The sequence below is a fragment of the Saimiri boliviensis genome, chromosome 5 (genome assembly GCF_048565385.1).
Source record: "Saimiri boliviensis isolate mSaiBol1 chromosome 5, mSaiBol1.pri, whole genome shotgun sequence".
NCBI classification, from domain to species: domain Eukaryota; kingdom Metazoa; phylum Chordata; class Mammalia; order Primates; family Cebidae; genus Saimiri; species Saimiri boliviensis.
Window position 1 is genome coordinate 133583801 of NC_133453.1, and position 25998 is coordinate 133609798.

Sequence of the window (25998 nt, forward strand, 5' to 3'; positions counted from 1 at the left end):
AGAGTACTGAGATTATAGGCATAAGCCGCACGCCTGGCCCTTTTTAAGTTTGAATACCAAGGTTCCATGTGAGATTTGATTTGCAAAAAGGAAGCCTCAGCTCTGGGGACAAACTCCTCACTGGTTGATCTCCTACCCTTGTGCCCATAATAATTTGCCGTGATTCCTCCTCCAGCCTAGGAGTCCTGTGTAAATACCATTTTCATTTTCATGGATTTTATGACCACGGATAGTTGACAGTGAATGTTATAAAGAAGGAAATTTCTTGGGGAATGAGCAAACAGTACAAACCCTAAAAGTGAAAGAAAGTATATAAGAAATAAATGCACACACACACACACACACAAACACACACACACGTATACACACATTGACATACTTGAACAGGTACACAGCCTCACCGAAAAACAAGAAAGAGACCTCTCATGGATCAGATAAATTCTCAAAGGTATAACAGGACTGGATTGAATCCAAAGTCAGAAAACAGTTGGAATATCCTGCCCCAAAAGGTAGGTGCAGCAGTAAGGGTGCTTCACACCCACAAAGAAAGGGGTGACTCTGCAGGCAAGAGCAGACAAGTCTTGGGATGACTGACTGGGACACCTTGGTGGGAACAACAAGGCCTCACCTCCTGCCACTAGCCAGCCAATGTCTGTTTCCACGTGGGAAAATGAGTGTAGCATCTTGGAAACAGTATCTGTCAATGCTTTGGCGACCCACGCCCAGAAGAAGCCAGCACTTTCCCAAGAGGGACCAGCATCCTCAGCAAACAGGGCATCTAACAGGGATTCTCACCTCCAGAAATGAGCGCACACTCGAAAATTACCAAGCACTTGAGTAAAGCCAACTCCATAGATGGAAAGCATTTATATTTGTCAAAATACACAGATTTGGGCCAGGCATGGTGGCTCAACCTATAATCCCAGCACAAGGATGACTTGAGGTCAGGAGTTGGAGACCAGACTTGGCAACAGAGCCAGACCCTCATCTCTACAAAAAAAAAAAAAAGAGAGAGAGAGAGAAGAAAGAAAGAAAGAAAAGAAAAGAAAGAGAAAGAAAGAAAGGGAAAGAAAGAAAGAAGAAAAGAAAAGAAAGAAATGTAAAACATTAGTTGGGTGCAGTGCATGCGCCCGTAGTCCCAGCTGCTCAGGGGGCTGAGGCAGGAGGCTTGCTTGAGCCCAGGAGTTTGAGGTTGAAGTAAACTATGATTGCACCATTGCACTCCAGCCTGGGCAACAAGTGAGACCTTGTCTCAAAAAAAAAAAAAAAAAATGTAGATTTGGAAAGTGTAAGTTCATCACTATGAAGTGCCTGAGAGTCAAGACAAAAAAAGAGCTTTAACTCTTGAGGACCAAGTGAGTGCTCAGAGAAGATGCCACCTTTTACTTAGATTTGTAAATCTAAAAGTAAAACCCTCCATCCAGGCAAGGGGACTGGAGGAGACAGCTTTTGGTGGACAAACCCCCTCTCCCAGACAGATGGAGGAAGCATGACTGCCACCCTGGAAAGAAGTCCAAGTTCCGGCCCACCCTACACATGCGCACTGCACCTGAATGAAGCAGCTTCTCCACCCTGGAATTCTCCATGGAAAAGCCCCTGCCTGCCTGGCGGCCACCAAGATGCCTATGTTTGTCAAATCACTTGAGCGTATCTCCTCCCTCTTTTATGTTTTATTGCATTTTTGGGGAGAGTAGGAGGCTATTTTAACCCAGGCTCCCTGCCTGTTTTCAGACCCTAAGTCGCAAAACTCTATTACAAAGGAAATGATTGAGAAAACTAGAGTCTTTGAAATACAACCTCGCGCAAAAATTATTGTCTTAAGGTTTCAAGGACGGGTGGAAATATAACTACCCCCAGTACTTCTTGTTCAAGGGTTACCCCTGAGCTCACTCAGGCTTAGGGAGCTCCAGAGGGACCGCAATCATTTCAAGCAGCCCTTTCTTAGCCTTGGGTCTGGGACAGCTCAGAGGCCCAGGGATGCTAACTACAGTTCAGCTGGCAGAAGATGTCCTCAGAAGGCTGTGTTCTCAGCTTGGGCCCGGGGGCCAAAGAGCTGCTCAGCAACAGCCTTGCCATCATACTTGGGCAGCGTGCCCCCGAAGTCAGATGGCAGGATGTTCTCATCGATCTCCTGGTAGAAACCAGAGAGGTCATCCCCATGGACAAAGACCTGCAGGGAAGCAAGGGAGGCAGAGCTGAGCCGGAGGAGGTGCCCTGAGGATGAGGGCTGACAGCAGAAGGGACAGGAGGACCAAGCCCCACCGTGTGTAGTCGCTGCCTGGCGACAACCCCTCCCCGCAGGTCTCCATGCTGGTTGTCGGTGGGATCCACGTAGCTCAGGACCACGGTAGAGTGTGACGAGGGCTTAGGTGAGGCCCCACCCTTGGCCCTCTCATCTCATTGTCTGGGCCACCCATGGACTCACCCTCTCAAGCAGCTTGCTCTTCAAGAAGGGTTTGACCACGTTGTAAGTCGTGGTGAAGTACCACGGCTGGTGGATGAAGTGGACGGCTTTGAACCGGGCTGGGAAGGAATCCTGCAGTGACAGAGACCCCCGTGCCCCGTGGCCCTGATGACCTCAGAGGCTCCCACTCCTTCCCTGCTGCCTCTCTGCGTGGCATAGGACAGACTGCTCCAGTGTCACAGGGCTGCCCTGGAGAAGGGCCCACTGAAGGTCCTGTTTCCAGGCCAGCCACTAGGGATCCCTGGCTTCACTGTGGCCCCAAACTGCAGGGAGGAAACCCCAAGATTCATACGACCCAATCCTCTCACTGCCGATGCAAGTAAAACCGAGAATCAGGTAAAGAAATGAAAGTAGCATCGCTTGGCCTTTTGGTGAGTGTTTTACAACCCACTTGCCTGCCGAATGGACTGCAAATGATTACAAACCACAGGACCACTATTACCACGCCTCACTGTCCATCAGCTCCTCCCACGACCTCCACCTCCCACCCCTCCTTTCCCAAATACCACATACAGCAGATCCAAGATGGCTCTGAGAAAGGACTCCTGACATGTCAGCGTATATAGGAGTGAGTTATCAGGGGGTTACTGATACTTCTTTCTGAATCCACATTCAAAGAGAGGCAGGACGCACTCACAGATACACAGGTGCACCCTTCTGTCCAACAGCCAGTGTCTTATTTAATGAGAAAACTCTAGCGGCATCCTCACTGAGACCAGGAATTAGATAAGGATTTCACTATCTCTGCCACCGTTTAACTCTGTATGGACAGACAACATGGGATTCCAGGTCAAAGGTACCCCTTCAAGTCTGGCCTCTGCCACTTCATTGCTGTGTGACCTTGAGATGTCACTGAAAATCTCTGAGCCTTCGTTTCCAGGTATGAAAAATGAAGCAGGGAAGGAGGGAGACAATGCTCTCGAGGAGTCAATGAAAAAACGAAAGTGAATACTTTGCAAATTGTCAGTCACTACGCACGTGCTTGTGGTTGGGATTGTGGCTGTCCCTGCTCTTTGTGGCACAAGGTGGTCCAACTTTTCAGGTCTCTGCGAGCACCATGAAGGCAGGACCAGCCTCTGAGCCTCCCCAGCTGCAGGAGGCTCCTGTGTGACAGGGCTCAGGCCTCACCTGGAGCATGTCCACCATCTTCCTGAGATCCGAAGTCCGGAGACTGGCGGCCTGCTGCATGGTGAAGCCCTTGAAGTTCTCGATGATGCAGAAGCCATTAATCTGAGTTTCCTCATTCTCCAGCAGCTTCTCCAGGATGAAGCAATATGCCTGCAAGATCTTGGGCACAGAGCGAACAGGCCGTAAGACCTAACCCACGATGATAATTAAGGCTCGAGGTCCTGAGGGGAGAGCTAACGGGCACATTCTTCACTGGGGTAATTTGCTGCTGGCTTTGATCTCAGACATTCTACTTCTGGGCGTGTGTATCAAGAAAACAAGCTTCAGTGTCACATCCATGGAGAAGCCAGAAGGCTTATCCTAGTACTCTTAGAATAGTGAGAACATTGGCGCTAACCTAAAAATCCATCAGTGAGAACTGGTGACATTATGGCATATTTGTGCCATGGAATACTCTGGAACAATTAGAAACAATACAGAAGACTAATAGGAAAATGTGCATGACGTATTATTATAGAATATAATACCATTATGATAAGAAAAATGTATGGGCCAGGTGCAGTGGCTCACATGTATAATCCCAGCACTTTGGGAGGCCGAGGCAGGTGGATCACATGAGGACAGGAGTTCAAGACCAGCCTGCCCAACATGACGAAACCCCGTCTTAACTAAAAATACAAAAAATTAGCTGGGCATCGTGGTGGGCTCCTGTAATCTGAGCTACATTGGGAGGCTAAGGCAGGAGAATTGCTTGAACCTGGGAGGTGGAGGTTGCAGTTAGCTGAGATCACACCATTGCATTCCAGCCTGGGCAACAAGAGCTGAGTGTGTGTGCATGTGTGTGCGTGTACATGCATGTGCACACATGTATAAAACGATTGGAAGGATATCAATAGTAGAGCTCTCTGAGTAGTAGAACTGCAAATTATTTTAAATTTGTTTGTAATTTTTTTTTTTTTTTTTTTTGAGATAGAGTCTCTTTCTCTCACCCAGGCTGGAGTGCAGTGGTGTGATCTCAGCTTACTGTAACCTCCGCCTCCTGGGTTCAAGCAATTCTCATGCCTCAGCCTCCCAAAGTAGCTCAGAATTACAGGCACCCACCACCACACCGAGCTAATTTTGGTATTTTTAGTAGAGACAGCGTTTCACCATGTTGGCCAGGCTGGTCTCGAACTCCTGACCTCAGGTGATCCACCTGCCTCATCCTCCCAAAGTGCTGGGATTACAGACGTGAGCCACACTTTTTATATTTTCTGAAATATGTAGATATCACTTATGTAATAAGAAAAAATATGTATTTTAAGTCTCTTCCTAAACGAACACAGATACGCAGGTGCACGCTTCAATCCTACAGCCAGTGTCTTATTTAATGGGAAGACACTAGAGGCATCCTTACTAATTAGATAAGGATTTCTACATCTCTGCCACCATTTAACTCTATGTTGAAAGTACTAACCAATGCAATCAGTTTGTTTTTTTTAAAAAAAGATTAGGACATAAGAAGTGAAAAGGGAGAAGAAAAACTATCTCCTCTACTTACAGGTAGTATGATGGTATACTTAAAAAACCCCAGCACCTGTAATCCCAGCACTTGGGGAGGCTGAGGTGGGCAGATAACTTGAGTTCAAGAGTTCGAGACCAACCTGGCCAACATGGTGAAACCCCGTCTTTACTAAAAATACAAACATTAGCTGGGTATTGTGGCACGCACCTGTAATCCCAGCTACTTGGGAGGCTGAGGCACAAAAGCCACTTGAACCCAGGAGGCAGAGGTTGCAGTGAGCCAAGATCACACCACTGCACTCCAGCCTGGGTGACCAGAGCGAGACTCTGTCTCAAAAATAAATAAATTAGTTTGTACCAATTTTTTTTTAATTAAAGGAATCTTTTTCAGGCTCAGTGGCACATGCCTAAGTTCTCCCAAGACAAACCCTAATTCCCCCACTTGGTGCAGCCCTCTTAATGGTTAAGGCAAGCAAAAATGAGTATATATAAGCACAAAGAATTGGGGCTTCTAAATAGATTGCAACCTGTGCTTTCCAGAATCTCTTCCAGCCCACAGTGTACGAATCCCTGTTCTCTCTGTTGCTCTCAGCTTTTAGCATTAAGCCCATAGTGCACAGCTGTTACCCGGCTAGGCACTTGGCAGGGATACCCAGGAGCAGCCACATACGATTGGCCATCCAGCCCCACCTGCAAAGCTACTGGGTTTTCCAGCTGCCCTGGCATACCCTAAGAATTCTCCCCCTGCCCGAAAAGGGCTTGGCGATGGGTGGCTGCCCACCTTTCCCCCTCTACCAACCTTGCCTCCTGGGAACCAGGAATGAGGGTCCAGTAGAGACCAGGGTTGAGGGAGGGAACCCAGCCTGCAGGGTGGGAGCCGGGCGAGCCCCCACTAACCTCGTCAAAGGTGATTTCTTGACTCTGCCAGTTCTCAATGTTGAAGAGCATGACCACTCGGCCATACCTGTCCCGACTAGATAGGACACCAGGGTAACCAGCTTCAATGGTGCAGCGGACGGCCTCTGGGGACAGGCTGTCAAAGAGCTCAGGGTACTGCAGCCGGAAATTCACATAGCCTGGTGGAGGGAGCAGAGGAACCCCTTCAGGGAGCCATCCCATCCCTACCCCATCCCACCTAGTGGGCGCCAGAGACCTGGCCTCCTGCCTGGCTCTTCCACAAAAGTCCTATGCGAGACCGAGCAGGCTGCTCAACCCCATCGGAGTCCCATGTTTCCTCTCCAAAAAATGGAATCTCAGTATTGGCCTAGCTATTCTAGATAGTGGCCTATCTCACCAATTTGTTGAAGCAACCAAATAAGATCCAAGGTATAAATATCATAAGCTTGTGCAAACGTGAGACGTAGTCCCAAATATGAGGAGAATCATTACTTGTTATTTTCTTTCCCATGGGGACAAGGCACAGATTTTTCAGCTGGGCACAGGGTAAGCTGAGGGGTGAGGTGTGTGCAGGGCTGGGGAGGAGCTCCCAAGTAAAATCCAAACCCCAGGCAGGACACAGAGCCCTTCCTGATTCTGTCCAGAAACACTATCTGTACCCATCCTGAACAGTTCACCGCCTCTGTGGCCTGCAGCACCAAACTGGAGCCCCTAGAGGACCTGAGCACCTCTGCCAAGAGACTGCCACACCAACTTCCTCACTGCTCTGGAACACTCCAGGCACCTCCCACCTCCCACCCGGCCTTTGTCTTTGCTGTTCCCTCTGCCCTGGCTGCTCTTCCCCACAGATATCTCATTTCCTCTGTGTTTTTCTTCAAAAATTCCTTTTGCAGCCGGGCGTGGTGGCTCATGCCAGTAATCCCAGCACTTTGGGAGGCCGAGGTGGGCGGATCACTAGGTCAAGAGATGGAGACCATCCTTCCCAACATGGTGAAACCCCGTCTCTACTAAAATACAAACATACAAAAAATTAGGTGGGCATGGTGGTGGGCGCCTGTAGTCCCAGCTACTCGGGAGGCTGTGGCAGAAGAATCCCTTGAATACCCGAGAGGCGGAGCTTGCAGTGAGCCAAGATTGCGCCACTGCACTCCAGCCTGGTGACAGAGCAAGACTCCATCTCAAAAAAAAAAAAAAAAAAAAACCCTTTGCACTGGAACTTCCCTGGCCACTAAAATTTTACTTCATTTATCGAATGTATTATTTCCACCATTAGAATATAAGCTCCACCAGGGCAGGGAACTCTGGTCTGTTCTGTTCTCCACTGCATCCCTTGGCCTATAGCAGTGGTCAGCACAGCAAGCTCTGAATTACCGTTTGGGGAAGGAAGAAGTAAGAAAAGGAAGATCGTCAGCCTGCAGAGGGCCTGTGCAGTCCCCGTTTCCCTCCCCCAGTGCCCAAGACTTGATTTCTTGAGGGATCCTGTCTTCATCCAGCCAGCATTCCCAGGCCTGGCAGCATCTTCCATTCCACTGCACATGAGGCTTAGCTAACCGCCCTGAGCAAGGCACTGTCCAGCTTCCTGCAGCATTCCAGGGCCAAGGCCTGGTTCTCAGGATGGGGAACTCCAGGGATAAGGAAGGGAAGCTCCTCCCCTTACCACCCAAATGGGGGGTACCCAAGTTTTACTCATTGAATCCCAAGACTGGGAGAGAGTTGAAAGAACTTAGTCCTCTTGGAATCTGGTCCTGACACACTCCATTCATTCATTCATTCATTCGTTCATTATTGGAGCAAACCCATTTTGCAGGTAAGTATATAAAGGCTCAGGGAAATAGACTTGCCCACAGTATGGAAGTGGCCTCTTCAGTGCCTGGGAGAGAGTGGACACCATCCTCACAGCCCCCCGCCCCACTAGAGTTGGCCCTCCAGTGCGGGCCTCACCTCTGAGCAGCTCATAGGCACGGGCCACGTTGAACTTCCGCGCGCGGATGAAGCGCAGGAAGAAGCCGCTGTCCTTGTCCTGCACCCTCTCCGCCACGGCCACAGCCAGCTCCTCCCCGGAGGCGGCCTGCGCCTGCACCATCTCCTGCAGCTCGCGCACCGCCTCCTCCCGGGTCTCCTCTCTCTCATTCAGCTCATCCTTGGCCTGGAACAGGGTGGGGTGTGCATGAGGTTAGGCTTTGGTGCGGGTGAGGGGCAGGACACACAGGTGATGAGTCTCCCACCAGAGCCAGACCAGCCCAGGGGGCCCAGGGCTCTGCCCCAGTGCCCTCCCTTTCTGCCCCAGGGACAGCACCTGAGATTGTTGTGTGTGGAGAGAATTCAGTCAAACTGTTCGTTCTGGATATTTGCAGAATATGGCCAACAGTCTAAATGTTTCTCATAATGACAGCCTACACTCACTGAGCCTTTCCCTAGCAACCTGCTAACTCCTTTAAAGGCATTGTGTTTTTACATCTTTGCACAGCCCACATGGTTGGTGTTCTTATCCCCATCTCTCAGAGGAGCAGATTGAGGCTCAACAAGGTGAAGATATTCTTGCTCAAGGTCACCCGGAGAGAAAGGAGTGGAGCTGGGACTCCTCTTTCCATTGAGTCTCGCTGCTGCCTCCCAAGCTTTGCTCCTCACTCTGAGTCTAGTTTAGACGGCCCCGATTCAGAGGCTCTGGGCTGTAGTCTTGAGTTGGGCTGGCTAGGTGTCTGGTCAACCTAGTTGCTGCCATAGCTGTGACCAACAGGAAGGACCCTAGAACAGTCCAGTCTATCAGGTCTAGGACAATCTGGAGTGCTGGGGCTGGACCCTTTGTGCAGGAAGGAGGACGTGGTCACGGTTCCCTTATGTTGCCCCTAGGTTGCCCCTCCCGGCACTGTCAGCCACCTCACCTTCTGCAAGGTGTGGCGGGGCAGCTGGGTGCACGGACCAAAGACGGGTCCATGGTCCTTTGTTGTGAGCTGCTCCAGCTGGGCACGGAGTTCCTGCTCCTCTTCAGGGACCATGCGGAATGTGCCCACCTGGGCAGAGAAGGGGAAAACAGGAACAGCCCCACTGTCAGCCCCAGTCAGCCAGGGAAATGACCTGCTCACACCTCCAACTCATGCTGTTCCCCAAGGTCACTGTTAAGCCCCCTTGTTTTGTGAAGTCAGGACCCACAGAGAGGTGAGAGGAGTGTGTGCCTATAATCCTGGGCAGAGCAGGTGATAGAGAAGTAAGGCAGGAGGGAGAGGGAAGAGAGCGGTGGTGGGTGGAGGAGCGCCCCAGAGGACAGAGCACTTACCCCTTCTGACATATTGCCTCTGGAAGACACAGAGTCCTTTGAAAAAGAAGGGATCTGCTTTCTCTGTCCTGGCCTCTCCAGTCAGCCCCTTTCCTAGGAGAGAAAGTCAGGGCTGCAGGGGTTAGAGAAACCATTCTGTTATTGTCTCAGAACAGTGGATCTCAAACTTTGAATGGCATCAGAATCATTCGAGGCATTTGTTAGAAATGCAGGTGCCCAGGCCCCGACCTCCATGCTTCTGACTCTGGAGGTGCAGGCTCAGGCCTAGGCATCTGCAATTCAAAGCATGCCCAGGTGGCTCCCAGGGAGATGGTTCTCGGGCTGCCCTTTCAGAAACACTGCTTTGACAAAGGCACACACGCAAATGGCTCAGTCCTCAGATGTTCAGACAAGTTAGCCCCACCAGGAAAAAACAAGAGTCTGGCTCCATTCCCAATGACGCAATCACTGCAGGATAAGGCAACCCTCCGCCCTCCTGTGACCATCCTTCTCCAGCCCAAAGGGGTCCCTCAGACACTTCCCAGCCTAGTGGATGGCCCTTTCCCCAATTCATTCACTCTCGAGATGGGCAATGACCAGTTACATAAGTACATGATCATGAGGCTAGGAGTGTGTTCTGCACTTTGGGATGTGCTAAGTACTCCCAAATCCACTCTCTCAGTGCCATGGCTGGCCTTATTATTCCCGTTTGACAAGGAGGAAACAGAGGAGGGGGGAGACGTGACTCGTCCAAGGTAACACAGCCAAAAAATCTCCAGGGATCAGGACTCAGACCCAAGCTGTGACTTCCTGTCAGCACCAAGAGGCAGCCCGCTGCGGCGCGGAAGTCAGACCTGGGTTCCACTTCCTCTTTTTCACTTGCAGGCTGTGTGGTTTAACCTGAGCCTTGGCTGTTCCCTGTAAAGTAGGAATGGAAGGGTTGTGATATGTCATTTAAAAATGAACACATAAGCAATGCTTCGTTATCAGAACAGATCCCACTCATGGCCCACACGACCACCTGGGTATTTTTGGATATTTTTGGAGATAACTCTTCTGTTTCCAGGTTTCCTCTCCTGCCTAAATGTCCTGCCTAAGTGCCTTCAAGAACGCTTCTCCATCCTGCTCCTTCCTGTGACCAGATTCTATGGTCTGTTCAATTACCTCGTCACAGCTGGTAAGTGACAGAGCTGGGATTTGAATCAATGTCTGCCTGACGCCAAGTCTTTTTATGATGCCTAGAGCCAAGACATCTGCAGGCAAACTCCCTAGGAGAGCTGGTGTCATAGAAACCCTAAAGGTTAGGGCGACCTGGCTTTTGTCATTTATGACTTACGTGACCCTAGCAAGTTATTTAACCATTCTGGGTCTCAGTTTCCTCATCTGCAAACTGAGGGTAACAACAGTACTTAGCAAAAAGAACTGTCATGAAAACTATACAACTTCCGCAACGCTCCTGGCACAGCGTCCTGTTCTAAAACACAGTTTCTCTTATCTTACTTAACTCCGTATTGATCATGACCCTAACTTGCACAAAGAGACTTGGAGGACCCCAAAGAATATCTAAGGGTCCCCCATCTCCTGCTCCATCCACTCCACAGCCCCAGCAAGGACAGGGAAGTTCTGGGGGCCACAATCCACCGACAGGAACCAAATCTAAGCCATCTTTCTGGCTGGTAGACATCCAAATTTGCGGGCACAGATAGACTAGAATGCTGCTGTGTGATCACTTGGGTTTTGCTGGCACAGGAATGGAAATGGAGGGGCTGACAGAACTGCCCTAAGGAGTCCAGGCAGGAGGAACAGTGGCTGGACACCCCCAGCCAGTTGTGCAGACCATCAGAACAAGATCCTAGGTCTTAGGAATACCGGGTTCAAGTCTGTGCAGCAACTCTTTTCGAAATATGCCCAAGCTGTTAACTTTGAGTTTTAAATATACTGATTGACAAGCTGTACACAATGAAAAAATGCCTATCCCTCTCACCATGCTGATGCTGTTCCCTGCCATCCCAGGTTGCCAATTAAAATACAGAATGCCAGTTAAATGTGAACTTTTTTTTTTTTTTTTTTGAGATGGAGTTAAATTCCTGTCACCCAGGCTGGAGTGCAGTGGTGCAATCTCAGTTCACTGCAACCTCCGCCTCCTGGGTTCAAGCGATTCTCCTGCTTTAGCCTCCTGAGTAGCTGGAACTATAGGCACGCACCACCAAGCCTGTCTAATTTTTTGGATTTTTAGTAGAGACAGGGTTTCAGCATGTTGGCCAGGCTGGTCTCGAACTCCTGACCTCAGGTTATCCACCCACCTCGGCCTCCCAAAGTGCTGGGATTGCAGGCGTGAGTCACTGCACCCAGCCTAAATGTGAACTTTTCTAATACTAAAAAAGTATTTGCTGTTCATCTGTAATTCACATTTAACTGGGTGTTCTGTATTTTTATTTGCTAAATCTGCCATCAGATTGGTCTAGCTCAGCCTGGAGCATGGCCAAGTAGTTTTGGTTTTACAGGTAGCTTGGGACACGGTCTCCCTGCTCCCCTGAGTCCTTACCCCAGTCCTGGGCTCCCTGGCCCAGGCAGGCCCCAGGTATTGACTTACCTGCCAGGTTGGCAGCTCCTCCTTGGGGCTACCTGGTACCTGAATGTCCTGGAGCTCTAGAGGTTGCCTCCACTGGAGGCGTGGTCCGGTCAGCAGGTTGGGATTAGTGTCATAAGGAACTTCTCACCGCCCACAGTTTCCGTTAAATCGGGCTCACAGGAGGCCCGGAGTGGGGCAAAGGAAGACCCGGAGAGAGAGGGGAGAGGGGAGAGGCCGGGGCCTGGCTGGAGGTGCATCAAAGCCCTCCTTTGTGTGCTCCTGCTCTGGAGTTCCTGCTCAGCCATGTGGAAGCCTGGCTGTGGGGCTGGTATCTGGGCCAGTCCCATTCCCTTTTCCCTGCCCTCTTTCTCCTCAAGATCCGGGCATGGGGTTGCTGAGAGAGCACCCTGCAGGGTAATAAGAGGTGAAGGGAAATTGTGAACGTGATTACATCGATAGTGGCAGCTCTGGCCAATCCAGGCGTGTGGCCCACCCTCTCCCGCAGCCAGCAAGACCTTGGCATGGTAGTTTTCACCTCTGCAGCAAGTGGGGTCAGTGGGAAATGTAGCTGGTTAAGGCCAAGCAGGAAGAGGACGAGACAGGCTGAGCCTCCTTGTAGGTAGAGTGGTGCAGTGGACGGCATGCTCTGGATCCTGGCTGCCTGCTTAAAGCCTTGCTCCAGCATCCTCTGGCCGTGAGACATGACTTCAAAACTCGGCAGCTCTAAGGTTCCTCCCCTAAGAAGAGGAGAAAGCAGGAGGACCAGGCTCATGGCTTTGTGTAGATGAAACTGCAGTTAAGTGCTCAGTTCAGGAGTTTAGCTGCCTGACCCTTAATAAGTCCTCTGGAAAGGTCATTTATTGCAAATACGGGATCAGTAGACACCTAACTGGAGGGAACTCATTATTCAACCCTTTATACAGGAACAAACCCCTCTGCAGCCTCTCAACAGGCAGCTTTCCAGATTCTGTTTTGCCGTTCCACTGCATGAGGAGGAGGCGATTCCTCTAGAACATTCTCTGTCCAGGATTCCAAAGGCAGGAAGCTCCCTGTTTCCATTGTGGGGACTCTCCTTGTTTAAAAGCTCATTGTTGGTCTGAGCCCCAAGCAGCTTCCTGTAACGACCACCCTTGGTCCCGGTTTCGCTTCCTAGAGGTGTCCAGGACAGGCTCAAGCTCCCTCGCACAGGTCGTTCTCCAGAATCCAAGCCCAGAAGCACTTTTTTAATTTCCCTGGACATAGTTCCTGCTTTGCCACCCATTCCTACTTCAGCAGGTTTGGGATCTCTTCACACCACCCCATCCCCTGCTGACCCCTTCCTCCAGAGCCAGCTATAGTGCCTGGTGCTTAGATCTTGGGGTGCACACCTTGAGCTCTTTGCTTCCAACACGCCTTTCCCTGGGCTCCTGCACTGGCGCTGTCTGGGTCTTGGGCTGTTTCCATCTCAAGTCCTCTGTGGAGCTGGGATCCTTCATTTCTGTCATTCTTCTTCCTGATGGTCTAGTCCTACACTGCCGTATACAGTAGCCGCTAACCACATGTAGCTTTTCAAGCATTTGAAATGGGTTAATGGTAGAGATGGGGTCTCGCTATAAAAAATTAAATTGAAAAATTCAGTAATACGACCCAAGGACTAAATTTGGTGGGGTGGGCTGGGGACAGAGTCTCACTGTTGCACAGGCTGGAGTGCAGTGGTGCGATCTGAGCTCATTGCAACCTCTGCCTCCTGGGTGCAAGTGATTCTCGTGCCTCAGCCTCCTGAGTAGCTGGGATTACAGGCGTGCACCACCACACCAGCTAATTTTTATATTTTTTGTAGAGATGGGGTTTCACATGTTGGTCAGACTGGCCTCAAACTCCTGAGCTCAAGTGATCCACCAGCCACAGCCTCCCAAAGTGTTGAAATTACAGGCGTGAGCCACTGCGCCTTGGCCTTAAATTTTTAATTTTATTTGATTTTAATTATCTTAAATTTGAAAGTTAATACTGGATTCTGTTTTTTGAAAACTTTTATTTTTTTTTTTTTTGAGACAGAGTTTCACTCTTGTTGCCCAGGCTGGAGTGCAATGGCGCGATCTCGGCTCACCGCAACCTCCGCCTCCTGGGTTCAGGCAATTCTCCTGCCTCAGCCTCCGGAGTAGCTGGGATTACAGGCATGCACCACCATGCCCAGCTAATTTTTTGTATTTTCAGTAGAGACAGGGTTTCACCATGTTGACCAGGATGGTCTCGATCTCTTGACCTTGTGATCCACCCGCCTCGGCCTCCCAAAGTGTTGGGATTATAGGCGTGAGCCACCGCGCCCAGCTGAAAACTTTTAAGTAGGTTTAGAACAACTTAGATGTGTGATCCTTTTTTTTTTTCAACTGTAAATTTTGTGATGAAGTATTTCTCCTAAGAATTTAGAGTCCCAAGTGAGATGTGCTATAAAGTACCTACCAGATTTTGACGACTTAGTACAAACAAAATAATGTAAAATATCTCATCAACAATTTTTATATGCTCACTGTTCTGAAATAATAATGATTATGTTTGGGATATACTGGGTTAAAAATATATTAGAGCTTGTAATCCCAGCACTTTGGGAGGCCAAGACCAGAGGATCACTTAAGGTCAGGAGTTTGAGACCAGCCTGGCCAACATGGTGAAACCCAGTCTCTGCATAAGAAAACAAAAATTAGCTGGGTGTGGTGGCAGGCACCTGTAATCTCAGCTACTTAGGAGGCTGAGGTAGGAAGATTGCTTGAACCTGGGAGGTGAATGTTGCAGTGAGCTGAGATCATACCACCGCACTCCATCTCAAAAAAAAAAAAAAAAAAAAAAAAAAATACACACATGAGCTAATTTTTAAAATTATTTTTTGTAGAAATGAGGTCTCACTCTGTTGCCCACGCTGAACTCAGACTCTTGGTCTCAAGCTGTCCTCCTACCTTGGCCTGTCAAAATGTTGCAGTTACAGGCCCGAGCCACAGCACCTGGTCCACTTGTTTCTTTTTACATTTTTTTTGATGTGATATGAGAAAATTTAGAATGACATCTATTTCTCATGGAGAGTGCTGGTTTAAACCTTGCTACTGCTCAGTGTGGTCTAGAAATCAGCAGCATTGACATCACATGGGAGCCTGTGGGAGATGCAAAGTCTCAGGCCCTTCCCCAGAGAGGCCAAGTCAGAGCCTGGACTGGTTTAGGGCCCACCCTAATGATGTCATTTTAACTCAATTACCTAAAATTACTTAATTTTTAGCCAGAACAGTGGCACAGCTCTGTAGTCTCAGCTACTGGGGAGGCTGAGGAAGGAGGATCGCTTGAGTCCAGGCATTCAAGGCTGTAGTGAGCTATGATTGCACCTTTGAACAGCCCATATTCTCCAGCCTGGGCAATACAGAGAGACCCTGACCCAAAAAATAAATAATTTTAATGGAGTTCACCAGGTGTAATAATTCCTATGCATATACAATTTGAAAAGCACTGCCCTGGAGAATGTCTGCCCTTGCTGTGCCCAGCAGAGTGGCTTGCCTGACCAGTCACTTCCACCAGCTGGGAGGTTTGATGAGGAGTCAGACCTCGGATTGCCCTCACCCACCAACCTCTTCCTCTCCGGGACAGGCGAGTGAGGCTGGGTTGTGAATGGAGGCAGAGAGGGAGGGTCTGGCCTTGCCTAGTACCAGCCACAGACCCTCTTAGGCCTCAGTTGTTTCACCTGTAAGATGCCATATGGGCCAAATGGCATCTGTCCACTCCCCACCCACCCAATTCCTACATGGAAGCCCTAACCCCCAGACCTCAGAATGTGACTGTTATTTACAGATTGTGTCTCTAAAGAGGCAATTAAGTTAGAATGGGGTCATTAGGGTGGCTCTAATTCAATAAGGTTGGTATCTTATAAGAAGAGGAAGTTTGGGCACAGTTACAGTGGGAAGACTATGGGAAGACACAGGGAGAAGATGGCACCTTACAAGCCAAGGAAAAAGGCCACAGAGGAAACTGATTCTACAGAGGCAGTCCTTGATCTCGGACTTCCAGCTTCCAGAGCTATGAGAAATGAACTTCTGTTGTGGAAGCTGCCCGGCCTACAGTACTTTGTGATGGCAGCCATAGCAAACAAATACAGATGCGAGGATGGGTTTTTCCCAGGTACTTCATAGAGTGCGAGGCTCCTTGGAGATCATCAGAATGGGAGCCCAGGATGCCCCATGGGAAGGAACCACGAGGGCTCAGAAGAGGCTGGCTGATGGGTGCTGGGTGCTGGGTGCTGGGTGCGGGGTGATGGACTCCATCACGAAAAACACTCCTGTGCACCAGGAACCCTCTCAAGTGAATGGCCCAGCCCTGACAGGAGCAGGCTGCACGGAGCTTTTCAGGATGCTAGCTGGCCATGAGGGCATTCTGGGGGAACAGAGCTTTCTGCAGCATGATATTCTGCTCGCGGCCCTTCCAGCGCCTCTAACCTTCCCTCCTCCCTCCCCAGGAGTCATGCTCACATCCATCTCCCCTGGTGGAACAATAGTGCCACTGTGAGAGGAGGCACTGCCCTTACTGGCCCAGACACCTGTGCTGGCCACACCGGCAGACAACCGTGGGCTCCCTGGATGCTGCCCTCTGCCCGGCTGAATGCCTGGAGGGAGATGACTGGCATCTGTGGTGCCTCACCCCTCAGCCAGTCCTTCCAGATGTCAGAGGGTATAATCCCCTTTTTCACAGACTAGGATACTGAGAGTCCGGGAGGCGAGGGGCTTTTCCAAAGCTATACAGCTGGTTAGAAATAGAGTCTCAGGGGGCCAGGCCCTGTGACTCATGCCTGTAATCCCAGCACTTTGGGAGGCCAAGGTGGGCAGATCACCTGAGGTCAAGAGTTCAAGACCAGCCTGAACAACATGGAGAAACCCGGTCTCTACTAAAAATACAAAATTAGCTGGGGGTGGTGGCATATGCCTGTAATCCCAGCTACCTAGGAGGCTGAGGCAGGAGAATTGCTTGAAACTGGGAGGTGGAGGTTGTGGTGAGCTGAGATTGCACCATTGCACGCCAGCCTGGGCAACAAGAGCAAAATTCTGTCTCAAAAAAAAAAAAAAGAAGGCCGGGCGCGGTGGCTCAAATTTGTAATCCCAGCACTTTGGGAGGCCGAGGCGGGTGGATCACGAGGTCAAGAGATCGAGACCATCCTGGTCAACATGGTGAAACCCCGTCTCTACTAAAAATACAAAAAAATTAGCTGGGCATAGTGGCACATGCCTGTAATCCCAGCTAGTCAGGAGGCTGAGGCAGGAGAATTGCCTGAAACCAGGAGGCGGAGGTTGCGGTGAGCCGAGATCGCTCCATTGCACTCCAGCCTGGGTAACAAGAGCGAAACTCCGTCTCAAAAAAAAAGAAGTAGAGGTGTCAGCCATTCTAAACATTCTAAAGACCTCTCAGCGTTCAATACATAAGGCTGTCCCTCCTCAAGAAGCAAGATCAACACAGGGGTGTCTGCCCAGGGACCTCACACCTGCCCGCGACTCCTGGGGAAGGTGACATTACTTGACCCTCCCTGGGAGCAGTTCCAGTGGGCAAGAGTTTGGTTCATGCAATCCCTTCTTTGGTCAGTAGCAATTATTCTGGGCTAGGGAGGATTTTATGGAATCCTAGGCCTCAGCCCTTTCTTTGAGAAGCAGGAAAACCCAAGTCTGGGAACATTCTGCACTTTCCTTAAAATTGCACAGTAATGATGAGAGTGAGCAAGCAGGGTCTCTGACCCCCGGGGCTCGCAGCCTCTCCCATGCTCTAAAAAGTTCCTTCCCTCCAGGAGTTACTGCTCATTCCACAAAGAGAGGCCGGCCCATGTCAGGGAAAGAGCAGGAGGCACTGGCAGTGAGCAAGGAGGAGCTGAGCTATACAATTTGTCAGGATGCTTGTTCCGAGAGGATTTCAGAATTAAGGTGACTCCACAATCTGAAGAAGAATAAGCTTGCAAACACACACAGTAAGACGAAAGCGAAGAACAGATCAGTAAGCTGGATCCACGGCTGATGTGAGGGATGGATAATGGATAGATGTGATGGAGCAAGTAGAATAAAACATTTATAGCCGAGCGCGGTGGCTCACGCCTGTAATCCCAGCACTTTGGGAGGCCAAGGTGGGTGGATCATGAGGTCAAGAGATCGAGACCATCCTAGTCAACATGGTGAAACCCTGTCTCTACTAAAAATACAAAACATTAGCTGGGCATGGTGGCGCGTGCCTGTAATCCCAGCTACTCAGGAGGCTGAGGCAGGAGAATTGCCTGAATCCAGGAGGCGGAGGTTGCGATGAGCCGAGATCGTGCCATTGCACTCCAGCCTGGGTAAGGAGAGCGAAACTCCGTCTCAAAAACAAACAAACAAACAAAACAAAAAAACATTTATGGTAGCATCTAGGTAGTGGGTTTCTGGAATGTTACATGCAAAAATCAAGAAGCCCCCCCTCTTTTTTTTTTTTTTTTTGAGTCAGAGTCTTGCTCTTCCACCCAGGCTGGAGTGCAGTGGCATGATCTCAGCTCACTGCAACTTCTGCCTCCCAGGTTCAAGTGATTCTCTTGCCTCAGCCTCCCAAGTAGCTGGGGTTACAAGTGCCCACCACCACGCCCGGCTAAGTTTTGTATTTTTAGTAGAGATGGGGTTTCACCATGTTGGCCAGGCTTGAACTCTTGACCTCGGGTGATCCACCTGCCTCAGCCTCCCAAGGTGTTGGGATTATGGGCGAGAGCCACTGTGCCCAGCCTCAAAAAGCCTTCTTTCTCCTATTTCATCATTCTTTCTCTTCCTCTCTTACCTTCCTTTTCCCTACATTCTTTCAACCAGCTTGTATTGAGTAGCTACTATATGTTAGGCACTTTTATTTTTCCAGAGAGAAATAAAATACTATCTCTGCATTAAGCGGCTTACAGTGTAGAAGGAGGGAGCCATACACAAAATAATTATAAAATAGGGCAAGCAGAATGACAAGACAAAGCTTCTGAAGTAATCCATGTGGTAGTGCCAAAAAATGCTCCACAAAAATGGGGAGTTGCTCTTTGGTTAATTGTTTGATTTGAGAAATGTTACAAATTATATTGGAAATTATTAATGAACGTAAGCAATGCAAAGGCTCTGAGAAGTCCTGCAGCAAAGAAATCTAGCAGTTTAGGCTGGGCACAATAGCTCACACCTTTAATCCCAGCACTTTTCGGGACTGTGATGGGAGGACTGACAGCCTAGGAGTTTCAGACCAGCCTGGTCAACATAGTGAGACCCTGTCTTTAAAAAAATAAAATAACATGACTTGCACCTGTGGTCCCAGCAACTTAGGAGGTTGAGGCAAAAGGATTGCTTGAGCCCAGGAGGTCAAGGCTGCAGTGAATTATTATCTGGCCACTGCACTCTAGCATGGGTGACAAAGTGAGACCCTCTCTCAAGAAAACAAACAAAACACCTATTTAACTCAGCATTTCCCAAATTTATGAGCCAGCGCAACCCTTTCACGAACGACCTCTGAGCATGCTTGGGAACCGCTGTAATAGCTGTGGCCTGTGTAAAGAATACAGGAGGGGCTTGGAGGGAGAAGACTGCTCTGCCGGGGGAATTAAGAAGGATTTCCGAAGAAAGTGGTTTTCAAACTAAGAAAAGAGCAAGAGATTCACCAGGGAGGCGACGTGGGGAAATGGAGTAGGTGTCCCTGAAAAGGACTCCCAGGCAGTAAGCAGCACATGTTAAAAATATGGAAAAGCAGGAGTTCGGCTTGTTTGGAGAATTGCAACTAAATAGTCTAGTTGGAGCCGAGGGTTTGGGTAGGAGATGAGTGAAAAGATAAAGGCAGTGGCTGGATCCTTTAGGTCCTAAGATGCTGTATTCCACAATTCAAATAATTCAGTTTCAATGTAAATATAAAATAATATTTGTTGAGCACCTACTATGTGCTGGTACTGGGGATCTGTGCCTGGTACTGGGGAAATGTTGGTTTGTAAGACACGTACTCTGCCTTTGCTGCTTACAATCCAGCAGGGAATGTAGACAGGAAAACCAGGACAGCATAGTTCACAGAAGGGAGTGCCAAGTGCTGTAGGGAGGTCAAGATGGGATTAAACAAGTCCACGGGATTTAAAAACAAGAAGACGGCGGAGTGTGGTGGCTCACGCCTGTAATCCCAGCACTTTGGGAGGCCAAGGCCAGCGGATCACCTGAGGTCAGGAGTCCGAGACCAGCCTGGCCAACATGGTGAAACCCCGTCTCTACTAAAAATACAAAAATTAGTTAGGTGTGGTGGCGCACACCTGTAGTCCCAGCTACTCAGAAGGCTGAGGCAGGAGAATTGCCTGAACCCGGGAGGCAGAGGTTGCAGCTGTGATCGCAGCATGGCACTCCAGCCTGGCAACAAGAGCGAGACTCAAACAAACACACAAACAAAACCAAGAAGTGTGCCATGATCCTGGCCACGGCTGTTTTGGTGAATTATCAGAGGTAAAAGAAGGGCAGAGGAATGAAGAGGAGATACGGAAATACAGAGAGAGACAATAGATGGCTCCTTCGAGAAATCTGGCTGAAAGCAGGTGGGAAAGAGGGGGGTAACTGAAGGGAAGTGTGGGTCAAGGGTTTGCTTTGTTTAGATGGATGGGAGAGACTTTTCTATCTCCTCCTTTATTTTCCGTAGATGATCTCACTACTTCTTTTTATTATTATTTTTTTTAGCGTTCAAGGGGGAAAATAAAAGATGCCCTCAGATGGGAACTCGGCTTTAACTCCTCACCACCAAAGGAGAAGATAGGTATATGAAAGGGCAGCTGTAGAAAGTTAGAGGTTAAAGACCGAGGTTTGAGAAGGGTAAATGATAGTAAGGTCTGCGCTGAGAAGGTGGAAGCAGGTGGGATTTGATGCTCCAGCAGAAGGACCAGCATTGGCCGGGAAGGTGGGACGCCCTCCACTGTTACAGGGACCTGGGAAAGAACTGGTGGTGAGGACGCTGTCTTTAAAGACTTGACAGTGGAGAGTTAATGCAAATTTCCATCTGACGGCACTTAGTTTTTTCTTTTTTTGAGGGGCGGGGGCAGGTCAAGTACAACTTTATGAAGACAGGAAGGATAAACTTATTGAGGAAGGTTATCTGGCAGCGTTGAAGGCCCCTTTGAGGCTGGGACACTCACCTACGCACACACGTGACTTCCCTAGCACAACCCAGCAGCTGAGGTATGGCTCCAGTGAGAGAATACAGCTGGCTTCATACAGGGTTAGAGTTTGCTGAGTCAATGGGATGGAAGGAAAGGCAAAAGGGGGCAAAAGGTGGGAGCAGTCGCTTGTGCCAGGAATCCCAGCAATTTGGGAGGCTGAGGCGGGAGGTTCACTTGAGTCCAGGTGTTTGAGACTAGCCTGGGCAACATAGCAAGACTCCTTCTCTACAAAAAATAAAATTAGCTGAGTGTGGTGGTGCATGTCTATAGTCCCAGCTACTCAGGAGGCTGAGGTGGGAGGACTGTTTAAGCCTAGGAGGTTGGGGCTGCAGTGAGTCATGATTACCCAACTGCACTCAGCCTGGGCAACAGTGAGACCATCTCAAAACAAATAAATGAATAGGTCGGGTGCAGTGGCTCATGCCTGTAATCCCAGCACTTTGGGAGATTGAGGTGAGCGGGATCATAAGGTCAGGAGTTCGAGACTAGCCTGGGCAACAGGGCGAAACCCCATCTCTACTAAAAATATAAAAATTAGCCAGGCATGGTGATGGACACCTGTAATCCCAACTGCTTGGAAGTCTGAGGCAGGAGAATTGCTTGAACCTGAAAAGTGGAGGTTGCAGTGAACTGAGATCGCACCACTGCATTCCAGCCTGGGTGACAGAGTGAGACTCTGTCTCAAAAAATATATATATATATATATAATATATATATATGAATAAATAAATATTGCAAAAATGTGGTTTAAGTAACCTTGGAATTAAAGATGAGGAGGAGTCAGAGGCAGTGAAAATTGGAGAACAGGTGGGTGGGAATAATTGAGCAGGCTAATTGGATGGTTGAGAGGTTGCTGCCTGAGTAGTGATTAGGGAGGTGGCTCGGGGCACGGCCAGGAGAGTGAGTGGCTGAGGTGACATGGAGGAGAAAGTCATGGGGTGGAGGGGAGATGGCCGAGAGGCCACACGTAGGATGGGGATGACCTAGGATGGCAGTAGAAGAGGGCGAGGTAGAAGATGGAGAACAAGTATCCACCTTTCCACGGAAAAGGGCAGAGATGGCGCCTCCAAGGTGCAGTTTGCTGATGATCTATAGGCCAGAAAAGTCCGATAGATTTGCAACCGGGCCAGCAGTTTCTTAACTTTTTATTTTGACATTTAATTTCAAATCTGTGGAAAAGCTGCAAGGATGGTACAAAGAATTCCCACATGCCTTTCACCTAGATGTTAACACTTCACATTAGCTCTTTCATTCTCTCAATATGCACGCGCATACTTTTTTCTAAACTATTTTAGTGTAAGTTGCAGACGTGATGCCCTTCTCCTCCTAAATACTTCAGGGTGGACTTCCTAAAAACAGGGACATTCTCTTTGCTTTGATCTGAATGCTGCTGTTCCCCTAAATTCATACACTGAAATCCCAACCCCCAAAGAGATAATATTAGGAGGCGGGGTTTTGGGATTAGCGTCTTTATAATAGAGCACCTGAGAGCTGCCTTGCGCCTTCCGCCATGAAAGGACACAGCAAAAAGATGCCATCTATGTGAAAGTGGCCTTCACCAGATACCAACACTGCTGGTGTCTTGATTTTGAACTTCCCAGCCTCCAGAACAGTGAGAAATAAATTTCTGTTGTTCAGAAGCCACCCAGTCTATAGCATTTGGTTATTGCAGCCTGCGTGAAGTAAGATTCTGTTAATTAATCCCAGTACAATGATCAAAACTACGAATTGACCATTGATACCCTTAGATCATCTATAAAATTTAATCAAATATTACTAACTGTAAGGGGCCAGTTTTCACGGATGACTTTCCACCCTGCTTCTTTTCCTTTCCCCCTTTATTCCTCTTCCTTCCAGGCCTCTGAGAAACAGGAAACAGAATGGGAGGAAGGAGCTAACACTTTCCTGTTTGTTTTGAACGTTCTACTTTCAAATGATCGCAGATTCACAGGGAGCTTTAGAAGAAGCAATGTATCTTTTATGTCAAAATTTTGGGTTTGGCATTTCACATCTCATTGAGATACTTTAAACCCATATTTTTCTTAGGCTATTTTTATGATGTGGCATCCATTTAGCAAATACTTATGAAGCGGTACCTTATGCCAGGCACTTTTTACAAACTGGTGATACAGTGAGCAGTTAAACCTCTGCCTCAAACTCTACCAAACTAGAATTTCTTCTGAGTGGAGTAAACCAGTTCTCTTTAACAAACCTGCGAGTTACCCGGGTAGTACTGTGCTTGTTTCTTTTACCATCTTAATGGTTTTTAAGTGTACTGTTCAGTTGTGTCAAGAATATTCACACTGAGCCGGGCGCGGTGGCTCAAGCCTGTAATCCCAGCACTTTGGGAGGCTGAGGCGGGTGGATCACGAGGTCAAAAGATCGAGACCATCCTGGTCAACATGGTTGAAATCCCGTCTCTACTAAAAATACAAAAAAAATTAGCTGGGCATGGTGGCGCGTGCCTGTAATCCCAGCTACTCAGGAGGCTGAGGCAGGAGAATTGCCTGAAACCGGGAGGCGGAGGTTGCGGTGAGCCAAGATCGCGCCATTGCACTCCAGCCTGGGTAACAAGAGCGAAACTCCGTCTCAAAAAAAAAAAAAAAAAAGAATATTCACACTGTTGTGCAACATATCTCCAGAACTTTTTCATCTTGCAAAACTGAGACTCTGTACCCATTACGTGGTATCTTTTCATTTCCCCTCCCCTCAGACCCCATAATCACCCTTCTTTCTGTTTCTACGATTTTTTTTTTTCTCTTTTTTTTTTTGAGACGGAGTTTCGCTCTTGTTACCCAGGCTGGAGTGCAATGGCGCGATCTCGGCTCACCGCAACCTCCGCCTCCCGGGTTCAGGCAATTCTCCTACCTCAGCCTCCTGAGTAGCTGGGATTACAGGCACGCACCACCATGCCCAGCTAATGTTTTGTATTTTTAGTAGAGACGGGGTTTCACCATGTTGACCAGGATAGTCTCGATCTCTCGACCTCGTGATCCACCCGCCTCGGCCTCCCAAAGTGCTGGGATTACAGGCTTGAGCCACCGCGCCCGGCCCTTTTTTTTTTTTTTTTTTTTTTGAGATGGAGTTTTGCTCTATCACCCAGGCTGGAGTGCAGTGGCATGATCTTGGCTCACTGCAACCTTCACTTATCGGGTTCAAGCAGTTCTCCTGCCTCAGCCTCCAGAGTAGCTGGGATGACAGGCACCTGCCACCACTCCTGGCTAATTTTTGTATTTTTAGTAGAGGGGATTTTGCCATGTTGGACAGGCTGGTCTCAAACTCCTGACCTCAGGTGATCTACCCGCTTCGGCCTCCCAAAGTGCTGGGATTACAGGGGTAAGCCACCGTGCCCCGTGTGTTTCTATGATTTTGATGAGATACCTCACATAAATGGAATCACATACATTAGTATTTGCCTTTTGGTGACTGGCTTATTTCACTTTAGCATAATGCCCCCAAGATTCATCCATGTTGTAGCACGTGTCAGAACTTCCTTCCTTTTAAAACTGGGTAATATTCTATAGTATGTATGTCCCACATTTTAGCCATTCACTCACTGAGGGACATCTGTATTGCTTCTACCTTTTGGTTACTGTAAAGAGTACTGCTATGAAATAGATATATAAATATCTCTTTGAGATGTTGCTGTCAATTCTTTTAGATACATACCCAGTAATGGGGATTGCTGGAAGGAAATAACACTTTCATGTGCTTCTGAATTTGACTCTTTATACATTACCTTGGTTATTGTCTCAAGCAGTACAACGTTAATCCCAAGCGACTGGAGCTCTTGGGCTGGTGGGTACCTTATTGGTTCTCCTCTGCCCAGAGTCCAAGGAACCCAGAGGATGTGCTCCTTTTAAATCGTGCTGTAGGTTCCGACTTAACCATCCTCAAATTTGCTTCCAGGGCCCAGGTAGGCCTTTTCCTAGGTCCACCCTCCTTAGAGTGGACCTGCTAGTATGTACAGCCCTAGACCCAAAGGGTGGCCACGGGGCAGCTTTGTAGGGGAGTCACGGTGTGGATCTTCAGGTTGGCCATCCGCATGCAGGCATATGAAGCCTGAGACCTCACACTGCAAGACTGAGTTGGGAATGGTGAGGGGCGTCCATTTGTACTTTTTCTTTGGACTCCTGTAAATATTAGTAGCCATAATGTTGTTAGATAAACAAGTACTATTGACAAGTTCAGAAGAACATTTAGTTCCATTACTGTAGACCTGTTTTTTGTTTTTTTTTTTTGAGACGGAGTTTCACTCTTGTTACCCAGGCTGGAGTGCAATGGCGCGATCTCGGCTCACCGCAATCTCCGTCTCCTGGGCTCAGGCAATTCTCCTGCCTCAGCCTCCTGAGTAGCTGGGATTACAGGCACGTGCCACCATGCCCAGCCAATTTTTTGTATTTTTAGTAGAGACGGGGTTTCACCCTGTTGACCAGGATGGTCTCGATCTCTTGACCTCGTGATCCACCCGCCTCGGCCTCCCAAAGTGCTGGGATTACAGGCTTGAGCCACCGCACCCGGCGTAGACCTGTTTTTAACTGGCTGTATTTTCTAGAATCAGTGTATCACTAGCTTCTCTGTGTATAGCGTCTTGTGGGTGAAGCAGACGGTAAGATCTGCTGCTTAGTTAAGGAAGCCTGCACCAGGGTGAAAAAACTGCTGTGGTTAATCTGAATGAATCTAGTCTTCTCTTCTTTTGCATATGTAACATTTATTCATGCAAATGGAAAACACAAATGATACATTTGTGCAACAAGGGGAGACCAGAACCTTGAAGCATCAATGCTGGTGGGTAGACACACAGGCAATTCAGCAAGGACGTCTGGGATGTGCCAGTGGGGGCTCCGAGAGGCTAATGAGCTTGTTCTAGCTACCCAGACCCACAGACTCATGGCTGAATTCCAGCACTCCCAGAAGCAGCCAGGGAGATGTTGCGGGGAGATGAGGCAAAGTCACCTGTTTCCTTGGCAAGGTAAAAGATTCCTTTCAGGGCCGGGCGCAGTGGCTCACACCTGTAATCCTAGCAC

The 25998-nt window shown here is 48.8% G+C and overlaps 2 protein-coding genes across 2 annotated transcripts in view; one reads left to right on the top strand and one right to left on the bottom strand.

Moving 5' to 3' along the window:
* Window positions 1-1842: 1842 nt before the first annotated feature.
* RLBP1 (retinaldehyde binding protein 1) lies at window positions 1843-8998 on the bottom strand. The gene is made up of 6 exons (XM_003921631.2): window positions 8875-8998; window positions 7934-8138; window positions 5993-6171; window positions 3593-3751; window positions 2426-2536; window positions 1843-2170 (listed from the first exon to the last, which is right to left on the bottom strand). The coding sequence occupies exons 1-6, from the start codon at window positions 8986-8988 to the stop codon at window positions 2012-2014; spliced, it is 927 nt and encodes a 308-aa protein (XP_003921680.2). The 5' UTR covers window positions 8989-8998; the 3' UTR covers window positions 1843-2011.
* Window positions 8999-10333: 1335 nt separating this feature from the next.
* Window positions 10334-25998, top strand: part of FANCI (FA complementation group I) — a 96016-nt gene continuing 80351 nt past the window's right edge. The window contains exon 1 of the mRNA XM_074399999.1: window positions 10334-10422. The gene's annotated coding sequence lies outside the window, so the exon portion shown is untranslated. The remainder of the gene's footprint in view (window positions 10423-25998) is intronic.

What these genes read in the sequence shown, in the direction of transcription:
- RLBP1 (XM_003921631.2), bottom strand. Translation starts at nt 8,988, where the DNA reads ATGGTCCCTGAAGAGGAGCAGGAACTCCGTGCCCAGCTGGAGCAGCTC. An exon ending in CCCGCCACACCTTGCAGAAG is followed by an intron (nt 8,139 to 8,874) that starts GTGAGGTGGCTG and finishes ACCCTGTTCCAG; the next exon opens with GCCAAGGATGAGCTGAATGA. An exon ending in AGAGCAAGCTGCTTGAGAGG is followed by an intron (nt 2,171 to 2,425) that starts GTGAGTCCATGG and finishes GCTTCCCTGCAG; the next exon opens with GTCTTTGTCCATGGGGATGA.